The sequence below is a fragment of the Maniola jurtina genome, chromosome 15, assembly GCF_905333055.1.
Source record: "Maniola jurtina chromosome 15, ilManJurt1.1, whole genome shotgun sequence".
In the NCBI taxonomy this organism is placed as follows: domain Eukaryota; kingdom Metazoa; phylum Arthropoda; class Insecta; order Lepidoptera; family Nymphalidae; genus Maniola; species Maniola jurtina.
In genome coordinates, this window is record NC_060043.1 from 8,520,321 (window position 1) to 8,532,511 (window position 12,191).

Sequence of the window (12,191 nt, forward strand, 5' to 3'; positions counted from 1 at the left end):
AGTTTTTTTTCAAATCCTTGATGAATTTCTGTTCTTCTACTTTTCTCCCTTTACTTACCACGTAATTGTCAGTATCTCATTCAGTACCTATAGGTATATTTTATTATTTATGTATTGCTATAAAATTTAAATTAATATCTCATAATATTAATTTGTAAAAGGTTAAGGACTTCGCAAACTTTTAAACTATTTATATACATACTACTTATATATTCGCCATAATAATTATTTATGGCGAAAATTAGAGTAAATTTAAGCTCTGAGAGCTGTCTCAATGGGTATTGTAATTACTGAAATCGTGTGTATATGTTGTAAATATTAGTGTATAAAATTAATTAAATATAAGATGGGTGCTGTGATAGTGGTATAACTACTTAGATAGAAAATAAAGTATAGGTACGTACATTAACAATTTTTTTTGTCCTCCCAAAAATCGTCTTCAATATCCTCAATTCCTAGCGCTTTATCTTAGTGGCCCGCGAAGAGTTCGTACATCACGTTTTACCGTAGGATTTAGATATAGTTACTGGGAAAACCTTAGATGACTCATGGCAAACTCTAGAATAGCTATTATGGTCCTATCACAGTCGGTTCAGCCTTTTTGAAGATAAAGCCGAAAATATATCTTCAACCAGAACCACTCCTGGACTGTTTGTCCAGGAGTGGTGCTGATGCATGATGCATGATGATCCGTACGATGCAATGATGCGTAGCGGTTGCCACCTTCACAAGATGTCGCTTCTGAATTCAATCAATCAACAACGCTCGATACATGAACCCCAGCCTGATAACTCACGACCCACGGCCTAGATGGCAGCACGGGTAGCTTAATTAGAAACTCAAGTAGAACACGCAACTTTCAATCGCATTGACAGAGCGTTTATCAAATTGCACTATATAATTATTATAGAAGATTCAACGCACAACCGTCGGCCCAGCTGGCGCCCCAGCACAACATCGCTCGAAGGGATATATCCCTATTGTTACGGTCGAACACACAGACACAGCTCCCGTACAGATGTAAGTATTCCACTGTCTATTGGTAGATTTTGATGTTGCCGAAAAAGCAAAATAGTCTAAGTAATAGTATAAAAACTCACGCTGTTATATCAATGTTACCCATTTCAATAAAAACAAATGTTTACTTTATGGTACGCACCTTCGATCGAGGCTACGCATTTTCCCGCCAATTTTTGACGTTGACAGACAATTGACAGTTAAATTGTCACTCGGCACTTTTTTTATGCTTTTTTTGCTTTTTTACGCGAAAATTGAAATAGTATATCGGGTGAATTCTTTATAATTCTTTAAAATTCTAAGCATTCAAAAACAGCTCTCTCATTGTGGCTTTTTGTTTTCAATAAATTGAGCGATAAAACTTTAGCCGGGATGGCTTACAAACTTTCAGAAGGATCTCTTGAGGTAAGCAAATTTCAACCCTGTTTCAAGCCAGTGCAAGTTTCAACAAGTTTTATTTTATGACTAGCTGAAGCCCGCGACTTCGTTCGCGTCGATGTAGGTTTTTAAAATTCCCGTGGGAACTCTTTGATTTTCCGGGAAAAAAGTAGCCTATGTGCTAATCCAGGGTATAATCTATCTCCATTCTAAATTTCAGCCCAATCCGTCCAGTAGTTTTTGCGTGAAGGAGTAACAAACATACACACACACACATACAAACTTTCTCCTTTATAATATTAGTGTGATTCCTGCTCTACTAAGTACAAACAGCATCATCCGAGTAAACTGGCTTTATTTTTCGCTTGGCCAAACTTAATAGACGGTGACCTACAGTAAAATCCCATTGCAACTGGTTTGAAACATTATGATTAACTTCTTCAACTTTGCTGCTCAGAGATTGGCTTAACTATGCAGTCATGCCATAATTGCGAAGCTGACAATGCATCACATATCTGGAATCCCTTATCTCGTAGCCAGAGTTGCAAACCTAAAGTTTTGATATTTGCTCCGACAAACAACTCCAAACAAAAGTCACACCAAACTTGCTCCATTGTTGAGTGATTGAAGGACAAACACACACTTTCACGTTCATGATTATTAATTTGTAGGACCAGACTTTGTCTCAACATTTTATTGAAATCTGTTTAAAATTTGGAGCTGGTGTAAAGAAGTAACAAAGAGGCATACAATTTTGAATATAATTTGTTTAGACTCCAGCATTTTAGTAAATAACTTTGTATTCAGATCATAATGAATGGTGGCCTTTACGACAAGCCAGTAATGCAAGTGTTGGGCAGCAAGAAAATACAAGGTAGTGGAGCCAACGAACGGTACAGACTGCTGGTGTCTGATGGAAAACATTCCCACAGCTTTGCCATGATCGCAACACAGTTGAATGACATGTTAATCAGTGGAGAGCTGTCAGACTATTCTGTGATACAAATCAATAAATTTATCACATCTGTCTTGAAAAATACTGGTAAAGGAGAGAAGTAAGTCCAATTTGAAGTTATGTTGAAGTGGTATGCCTTTTAATCATTGTCATCAGACATTTGTGGCTAATTCTGTTTACACAATCTCTAAACTCAATGTATTGCTATCCCTTTTATTTTATTTTAGAAAAGTTCATAATTCTCCTTTCATAACTCTCCTGCAGAAAGGATACAACTTAAAAATTTAGTTTAGAGATTGTGTCCTATAGAATTAAACACACTATTTACTAGATGTTGCCAGTGTACGTCTGGATTGTAAGTTTTTCTAAATTACAACAGGAACTTTTTGCCACCATATAAAAATAGTTGAAAATTTAGTCTGTTCAGCCATTTTGATATAACTTAGTTTGAACGAACAGTTAACAGATAGACAAAATTTTACAAAGGAAACCTCAACTTTATTTATTTGTAAAGGTATTATACTGAATAGAATGGTTTAGATGCTAGATAGCAATTGTTTATTGTATGTAACATAGAGAGGAAATGAGCCACCTACCAACATATACAATTTATAAGTACTTAGTGTGACAATAAAATAAAATAAAACATTTTAATGTAGCTACTTATTAAAAAACTTTTGATTACAGGCGAGTAATGATTATTCTGGACATAACCATGCTAGCACCTGGCACAGAAGTTGGCAAGAAACTTGGTAACCCACAAACTTGGTCCGAAGAGTCTGTAACAACTTCAACACCAGCTCAAACCCCAATGCAGCCAGTGCCTCAACAAACACCAGCACTTGTCCACTCATTGGCCAAGCCAGCTGCTGGGCCAAGCTTGGATTCCAGCCTTCTTGGCTCTCAAATGACACATCCTATTGCCAGTCTAAGCCCCTACCAAAATAAGTAAGTTGTAGTAAGTTAACCCTCAAACTGCTTTTGAATAAATTTTTGTATGGTTCTATAGTGTCTTGTGTTACTATGCTCTCTGGGTACTTTATTCATGTAAGCTACACTTGGTGTCATGTCAAAAGGTCTCTGACCTTAAACTTGCGCAGTAGGTAATATATCGATTTTTATATTTGGCAAAAAGCCTCTGACCTTGTACCTGTGCAGTAGGTGTTCAGTTTATCGATGTATGGCTAAAGTATATGCAATGAAGAGGTGAAGTACTTAGTTTGTACAGTTTACTATTTTATCTTACTCTGTAGAGAGAAACTAGATTTTTTTACTGAAAATGTAATATAGATAGGTACACAGCCTGATAACTATCAAAGTGAAAAGCAGAGATTTAACTCGGTCATAAAACTCATATGGCTTGTTTTATGCCCTTATTGTACAATCTACTATTTTACTTCACTCTAGAGAGTGCATATGAAAGTGGATTTTTGAAAATAACTTATATTCAGCTATATTCCTGTAAAGAAAATGTAGATACACAACATGATAACTACTTGCGAGCGTGCGTGAAATTACGTACGAGCATACGCCAATGTTTGCGTGCATGCGTGTTTACGTACGTTAAAGCTATGGATTTGTATGCAGAAACTAGGTAACTTTTTTCTTGGTATTTATATTTTATACTAGTATTTTATTCTAGATGGGTCATAAAAGCCCGCGTAATGAACAAGTCGCCGATAAGAACGTGGAGTAATGCCAAGGGGGAAGGCAAACTGTTTAGCATGGACCTGTGTGACGAGAGCGGGGAGATCAGGGCCACAGCATTCAGGAATGAGTGTGAAAAGTTTTATGACATGATACAGGTATGATATTATGTTTGTGTGTGTGTGTGTGTGGGTGTGGGTGGGTGTAACCGATTTTGAAGTTTTGAATAGATTCAGTTAACAAGGAAAACAAGGATTCCTAAGTTTTATAAAACATATATTCAGTAAGTATAAGATAAGTAGAGAAGAAGAAAGTTATATTTGTTACAGGTTGATAAGGTATACTACATCAGTCGTTGCCAACTCAAAACCGCAAATAAACAGTTCTCCACTCTGAAGAACGATTATGAAATGACATTCACACCTGACACAGTGGTAGCGGAATGTATGGAGGACGCATCAACGTTGCCCACAGTTAAATACGACTATGTGCCCATCAGCGATATTGCCAACAAAAGCCCTGATACAATACTTGGTAAGTTATTAGCTATAGAAAAGAATGATTAAGATATGAAATTCAGATACGACACAGTTGTAGCTAAATGTATGGAGGACGCATCAACGTTGCCCACGGTCAAATACGACTATGTGCCCATCAGCGATATTGCCAACAAAAGCCCTGATACAATACTTGGTACAAGTTATTAGGTATAGAAAAGAATGATTAAGATATGAAATTCAGATACGACACAGTTGTAGCGAAATGTATGGAGGATGCATCAATGTTGCCAATTTTTTTTTTATCGCTGGGAAATGCTTTTACGCATCCCTCCCGGAAGCAGAGCAGTCCACGCTGCTTCCGGGGGGGGGGGGGGGGGGGTATGTGGGACTCACTGGCAAGCATCAACGTTCCCCACGGTTAAGTACAACTATGTGCCCATCAGTGATATTGCCAAAAAAAGTCCTGATACAATACTTCGTAAGTTCGCACTTATGACCTTTTTCTATAAACACTCCACACACACACACACACCTAACCTAACGTATGTGCCTAACCGTGCCACGCGAATATGATCATTAAAGTGCTAAAGGCAAAGGGCCTTTGACTATACCTTTCACCTTTCCGTGCGTAAATAATAATTTTTATTCCCACTTTGTGTGCTGAATGATTACTATACATTTATCTTATTTCCAACAGATGTGATCGGAGTATGTAAATCGGCATCTGATGTACAGGAGCTAACGGCAAAAAGCACAGGGAAGCTACTCAAGAAGAGAGAAGCTACACTAGTCGACCAATCAGGCGGGGCTGTGAGTTTAAACACACACACACACACACTACCACTACACTATCCAACATAGGCTCAAAGCACATCGATGGACAATGAAAGCTACACGCGTCCATTATAAATTTTATGTTGAACAGATTCTCCTTTCGACCAGAGAGTCAACTCGGTCCGACGAATATGTCCGCAACTTCGCACTACACATCGCTACAACTGCCGCAATGTGCCTTGAGCCATAGTCTGCACTCTATAATAAGTTTAAAGTGTTATTTATATGTTCAATGTTGTACCTCTTGTTCATAGATTGTTCTCACACTGTGGGGCAATGAAGCGGAGACCTTTGATGCTAGCAGCAACCCTGTGGTGTCTGCAAAGGTGACTATTATAAATATTGTAGGATAAAAGATATCCCTTTGTACTTTGGATCAGTAGTTTTTTGAACTAGCTTTAATGATAAGAATTATTTTAAACCGACTTCAAAAAGAATTTATGTATTTGATCCATATGTATATGTCTTTGTTGTGTATCTATGATTATTGAACCGATTTTGATAAAAAAAAAATCACTCAATATTATTTAATTTTAAGAATTTGAATGAAGATATGCAGATTCTGTGGAAAAGAGCCAGCAAAAAACTCAGCAGTATCGAAAACACTGGCTGTGGCATCCTAGTGGTCAAATGGATGAATCTATTGAATTGGTTTTTTTAAGTTAAAAGAGTCGTATTTCTTTAAAACTAGGGTGCTCGTGTAGCGGAGTTCAACGGAAGCAAGTCTCTGTCGTGCCTCGCGTCCACGATGTTACGATGCAACCCCGACGTGCCCGAGGCGCATCGCCTGCGAGGCTGGTACGACAACGGGGGCGCTAACATGGACACTGTCAATATCTCCGCCAGGTATGTGTTCACGATGCTACCCCGATATTCCCGTGGCCCCTGAACGAGTTTTAGTGGTAAATATCCTACAAAACCGGATGTCTTTAACCCCCCTTTAACAAAGAAAGACCGGCCAAGTGCAAGTCGGACCGAGGGTACTCAGGTATTTTGCACGATAAATCAAAAACTATTATGCATAGAAATAAATAAAAATCTGTTTTAGAATGTACAGGTAAACCCCTTTCATATTATGATACCCCACATGGTATAGTTATCTTACTTTAAAAATTTAAACACGTTTAATTTTTTTTATAATAATGTAACCACAAATTCACATTCGAGTTTCGAATAACTTTTCCTAACGAATAAATTGAACTTTACGATACGATAAAGAAAACCTATCCGAGCTCGTTAGATGAATAAGTGTAAATTAAAAATTTGTAACACCCCCGACAAATGAAGGTTACAGTAACTAGAAAAAAGCTGATAACTTTCAAACGGCTGAACCGATTTTCTTGGATTACAGCTAAGAATATTCTCGATCAAGTCACCTTTCAAACAAAAAAAAAAACTAAATTAAAATCGGTTCATTAGTTTAGGAGCTAAGATGCCACAGACAGATACATAGATACACATTACACACATCAAACTTAACCCCTCTTTTTGGGTCGGGGGTTAAAAAGTTTTTCTGGATTTGGACGGTTCATCATCGAAACTATATAACGTTTCAGGGCGGGCGGACAACCCGGAGGCAGTGGCGAATGGATCACATTCTCCGAAGCCGAGGCGCGCAGGCTGGGCACGGGGGAGAAGGGAGACTACTACACCCTCCTGGGCGTCCTCACCTTCATATTCGCGGAGAACGCCGTCTACAAGGCGTGCCCTCAGGAGCAGTGCAACAAGAAGCTCGTCGATCAGGAAAACGGACTGTTCCGATGCGAGAAGTGTAACCGAGAGTATCCTAACTATAAATACAGGCTGCTGCTTGGAGTGAGTGTTTTTATTCATTTTTTACTAGATAATGCTTGTGACTTCATCCACGTGAATTTAGATTCTTTGCAAATCCGCGTGAATTTTTTTTTTTTCGGAATAAAACGTACTTAGCATATGCCCGTCTCCAATATGCAAGCAATCTTTATAACAAATATATGATGCTCGCAACTTTATTCATGTGGATTTAGGTTTTTTAAGAATGCTATGAGAATTCGTCGATTTTCTGCTGTCTGTCTCTGTGCCAAATTTTAAAATCGCGAAAGATGAACACACTTTCGCATAGTATTATTATGGAAGTATGGATTATTATTTTGCGGCTGGATTCAGGCTGCGCGATACAAGATTGCGGTGTGTGGTAGTTCCTACAGCAGACCTATGCCCAGCAGTTGACGTACAATGTCGGTTGACGATGATTAGATACCTATAGTCTAACTCTCTAACTGAACTATTTCAGGCCAACGTGTCAGACCCGACCGGCGACCAACGGATAACCGCATTCAACGAGGCCGCGGAAGCGATGCTGGGCCAATCCGCCGCCGACGTCGGCCGCATGTCGGAGTACGACAAGGCGGCGTATACGCAACTCTTCGAGGATGTTAAATTCAGGACCTTCGTCTTTAACTTCCGAACTAAAATGGAAACATACAGTGTGAGTGTTTAATTTTTTTCTTAACCTGCCCCTCCGATTGTGTAAGAAAAACGTGTTTATCGTAATCGTTAACGAATTCTGCCCATCATTGGTTGGCTGTGAAAAAATGTGAGCAGCAAATTCGACCAATCAAGGTGGATGCGACGGGTCTGCCCGCGAAATTCAAATTTAATTTGGTTTTTCGAAATTTGTAAACTAATACGACAAAGTAGGTTTATGGCACTTTAATTGCTCCAATGGCAGTATCATTCTCACAGGTTTATATAAAAATCTTTACTCGAAAGGGTCCAGTTTAAGAAATTAGCTCTAGTATCGACTAATTTGTGAGTAACTCATGTCAAACTCATTATTGGTAGGGAGCCTATGTCCAGCATGTCTATCGGTTGACGATAATAGATTGATGAGCTTAAATTCCTAAAATGTTCATGCCACAGTGTCAAAATTCAGCCAATTAATTCCGTGATTTTAAGTATCAAACAGATAAAACTAATTTTTATTTTGTTATACAGGATGAAGCCAGACTAAAGACAACAGTGATGTCGGCTAAGCCAGTGCACTACAAAGACGCTAACGCTAAACTCATTAAAAGTATCACGGCCTTGAGCGGGGTTCAAGTGTAAAAAGAAAAGAAGGAAGGTGTAAGATGGTCCCGATCCAACATAGACAGACCTGCTGGTGAAGTTACTCCACAACCAAATTTTTACTGAATACTCTACTCTCATGAAAAAAAAAATTGCCCGACTTGAGATGGCGCCTGATCAGTAAAATCTGACAGTACCTGACACTAAGATAGATTTAAAAAGAGCGCAATTTTTTTTGTTCAAATCGAGCCACAATACTTTATTAAAAGTTAGGTGTGATTTGGTACATCTCAACTAACCGATGTTTATAAAGTCTACGATACGTTAAAACGTTATTCGTCTGACGTGGTGCCTAATCTATGTTTAATATGTTCATGCAACATCATGAATACTGGATCCCGCAAACAGAATTCTCGTATAAACATTAGTATAGAAACACGAACGGGATAGTGTAAAAAACCGTTCCTGCACAGAACAAGATGTCGTGCCGTGATTTACGTACTTCACCTACTTGTAGGACTAAATATGTGAATATCCTTTAATAATATGATTGATGCCCTCCGGTGTTGCGGTTACAATGTTGTCTAAATTCATTAGGTTTTTAAGTTTCATTTCAGTAATTATGAGATAGATTTATGTTTTATTTGATAGGTTAGTGTTAGTTGTGAGACAGTTAAATTGTGATCTGTTTTTCCAAAAATATTTTTGTAATCACAAAATGCACAATAAAAGTTTTTGATTAAATTGACTTGTAGTGTTTCATTCCTACTCACCGACTTCTACTAATAAAGTACGCTGGACCTGCGATTGCCGACCTGTTTTTGAAGCAAATTCATTTTCGTCATTTTGGTGCTGATAGTTGCAGTGAGCGACTGATCCATGAGTGAGCGTCATTTGAATTATTGTGAGTCTATCTACTTGGAACTATATTATATCAATGATGAGATATCTGTCAACATTGTATCAACAGCAAAGACACAGTGTTTTAATTCCCGGTCCCCGGTACACTCGACTGGGCGCTTCGAATCGGCCCAAAAAATAATTCACGCTTTGTATGGCACCTACACTAGCGTACTATGACCATTTACACGACCATAATTTTGGCCTCATTTACACGGGAAAATAGGTATAGAACAAATGTATTCCCAAGTAAGTATCTGTTCACACGTAAAAAAGCTACTTCGGAATACATTTATTCTATTTGGACGGTTTTGTTACGGGCGATAAAAATGCGCTCGTGTTGTCTCGTGTAAATGAGGCTCCTATCAAAGAGTAACTATGTAATCACTACGTTGCTCCTATGAGGCCTTTCAGTCAAAGAGCTTTCAGTGTTTTTTTAGTTACTGGATTTGGCCTTTTTGCATTTGGAGAAATCAAAAGATGAAGGAAAAGCAATCAAAATTGACGCAACTGACAATTTAAAAAGTACTTATTTCCTAAATTTTAAGTCAGTAAGTAAATAAAACTTATACAGAAAACTCTGCCATCCTTTTGTGTGGAATCCTCCATTCAAGTCTAACTTAATAAAACAAAAATAGTAGCTAGGTAATTAAAAGACCTTGTGAAAAATGTATTTTCATGTAACATTGGAAAGGTACATTCGCTGTTGATGCAGCAACAGCAAATCCGATTATGTCCATTAATGGTTCACCACGTGGGAGACGTCGAAGCACGTCTAGCACTCAACGCGATAGGGAAGGAGTCCGCATCAACGTACGCGAGCATGTACATCAACGCACCATCCGACCACGAGGACGTAGAGCTGCCCAACCTACGAGAATGAGACCAATGAGACGTGCTAGAGTTCCGTCGTCTTCCAGTGAGGAATCAACTAACATCGGACGGGCCCGTCTGTTACGGCCACGACAGCGTCGTGTGCGTTGGCTGGACAGAGAGGTGTTTTAATGATTTTACTTGTAGACAAAAAAAAGCCAAGGGCAAAACTTTCAGGTGAAAAGGACTCTGACATTGACGAATCTGCACAGTGGTTAGGTACTACTTAATCGATTTATTTGGTGGTGCGAAGTAATACCCACGACCTCGTCTGTGTGTGTTTAAGGTTTTTTTAAATCCGGTGGGAACTCTGATTTCCCGGGACCCAAAGTAGCCTACAAGTAGACTTGTCCATTGCAGCTCTCCTGGATGAAAGCTGTCTCAGTGTCAAAATCGGGTAAACATTTGAGCCGTGAAATGCTGGCAGACAAGACAGACATACTTCCGCATTAATGGATATTACAGATTTTATCATTCTCCATTTCGCTAACAGTTAACATCCGACGCCTTGAGGCCGGCAAATAGTGGCGGTACGGCCCGTACGCTATCCGTCCCAGCGCTGGGCTCGTACAACTACACACAACCCAGAGCAGGACCCGCCGGCGATCTACAAAATACTAACCACAACGGTATTTTACGACGACCAAATCGTCGACGGTGGCTACGACCAAATAATTTTAGAAACGAGGTAAAAGTCGTAAAAATATACTGATTTATGTTAAGTGTACTTAGTAGGTACCCTCGAGAGCCTCTTTAGAGCCTCGATAGCTCAACGGTTGAGGAGCGGGCTGAATTCCGAATGGTCGGCGGGTCAAACCACACCCGTTGCACTATTATCGTACCTACTCCTGGCACAAGCTTTACGCTTAATTGGAGGGGAAAGGGGAGTATTAGTCATGATTAGCATGGCTAATATTCTTTAAAAAAAAAAAACAAAACTCACCTACTGTGTAACATACCTACATGCCTAGAAAATGCTTAACCACTCTTGCGTTGAGGAAAAGATACGAAACAAAACGGCATTCTAGGATAGTGCTTTAGGTGTGCAATTATAGACAAATCAACTAAAGACTTCCCTAAAGATCGGATCGACAGCTTTACTATGAAAATAATCGCACGACGAAAACGCATCGTGCCATCGTACGGTCGTTGCCTATTAGAACGACTTCGTTGTCACATTGGACTACTTCTTTTGCGTCTCTGCCCCTTAGCACGGAATTTGTTAAATTATAGCGGTACGATGATCAAATTGGAAGTTTAATTACTGTGCGGGACAGCCCGGAACAATAACAGTGCATAATAAGGTGCAAAAAATTAGCCGGACAGTTCGAGAAAATTGGGGAATAGAACTGCGTAAACACCAATTTAAAAATAATAGATTATTGTCTTACCGGGAACGAAACAATAGGTCAAGGATCGAGAAAGCGTAAACACCTATTGTCTTCGACCCTTTTTTGTCTTCGACCCTTTTTTCTGATGGTACCACAAAGCGCGACTTTTCCAGAATGTACGAAAAAAGAGATGGGCGCATAGAAAAGTAAGGGACGGACATAGCCCAAAACAGTATATAAGCGGACGATTTCGACGCCGCGACAGTCTCAGTCTTGTCTTGTTTTACAGTCTAGTCTAGTCTTGTCTTGTTTTACAGTCTTGTCTTGTTCAACAGTCTTGTCTTGGTCAACAAATAGTCTCGATCAACAGTGAACAGTGAAACATTGAACAGTATAGTACAGTGAACAGTGTAGTACAGTGAACAGTGAACCTTACAGTGAACAGTGAACCTTACAGTGAACAGTGAACCTTACAGTGTAATTAGTGAAGTACAGTCTCACAAGGTTTATTACTGTAAGTAAACAGCTTAGAATTAACACTGTAAATAAATTTAGTAACTGGCAGAAAATAGTTGAATTTCATTTCGCCTTCCAACCAATCCAGTGATAGCAAATGTACACAAGCGTACATTTAATGGTCCTTCGAGCCGGATATTGTTGGAAGAATTAAAAATCTGAAATTCGTCGAGATATTTGAAGACAGCAAAA

The 12,191-nt window shown here is 39.0% G+C and overlaps 1 protein-coding gene across 1 annotated transcript; it reads left to right on the forward strand.

Annotated features, from left to right (window-relative positions):
* Nucleotides 1-1,214: 1,214 nt before the first annotated feature.
* LOC123872660 (replication protein A 70 kDa DNA-binding subunit) lies at nt 1,215-9,127 on the forward strand. The gene is made up of 11 exons (XM_045917089.1): nt 1,215-1,422; nt 2,203-2,450; nt 3,038-3,298; nt 3,993-4,155; nt 4,327-4,531; nt 5,195-5,307; nt 5,586-5,657; nt 6,023-6,177; nt 6,888-7,146; nt 7,604-7,798; nt 8,308-9,127. Exons 1-11 carry the CDS (start codon nt 1,390-1,392, stop codon nt 8,416-8,418), a joined length of 1,815 nt encoding a protein of 604 aa, XP_045773045.1. The 5' UTR covers nt 1,215-1,389; the 3' UTR covers nt 8,419-9,127.
* The last annotated feature ends 3,064 nt before the right edge of the window (nt 9,128-12,191 follow it).

Bases quoted from the DNA above. Each gene is read 5' to 3' on its own strand.
- LOC123872660 (XM_045917089.1), top strand. From the start codon at position 1,390: ATGGCTTACAAACTTTCAGAAGGATCTCTTGAG. The intron at 2,451-3,037 runs GTAAGTCCAATT...TTTTGATTACAG, and splicing joins AATACTGGTAAAGGAGAGAA to GCGAGTAATGATTATTCTGG. The intron at 7,799-8,307 runs GTGAGTGTTTAA...TTTGTTATACAG, and splicing joins CTAAAATGGAAACATACAGT to GATGAAGCCAGACTAAAGAC.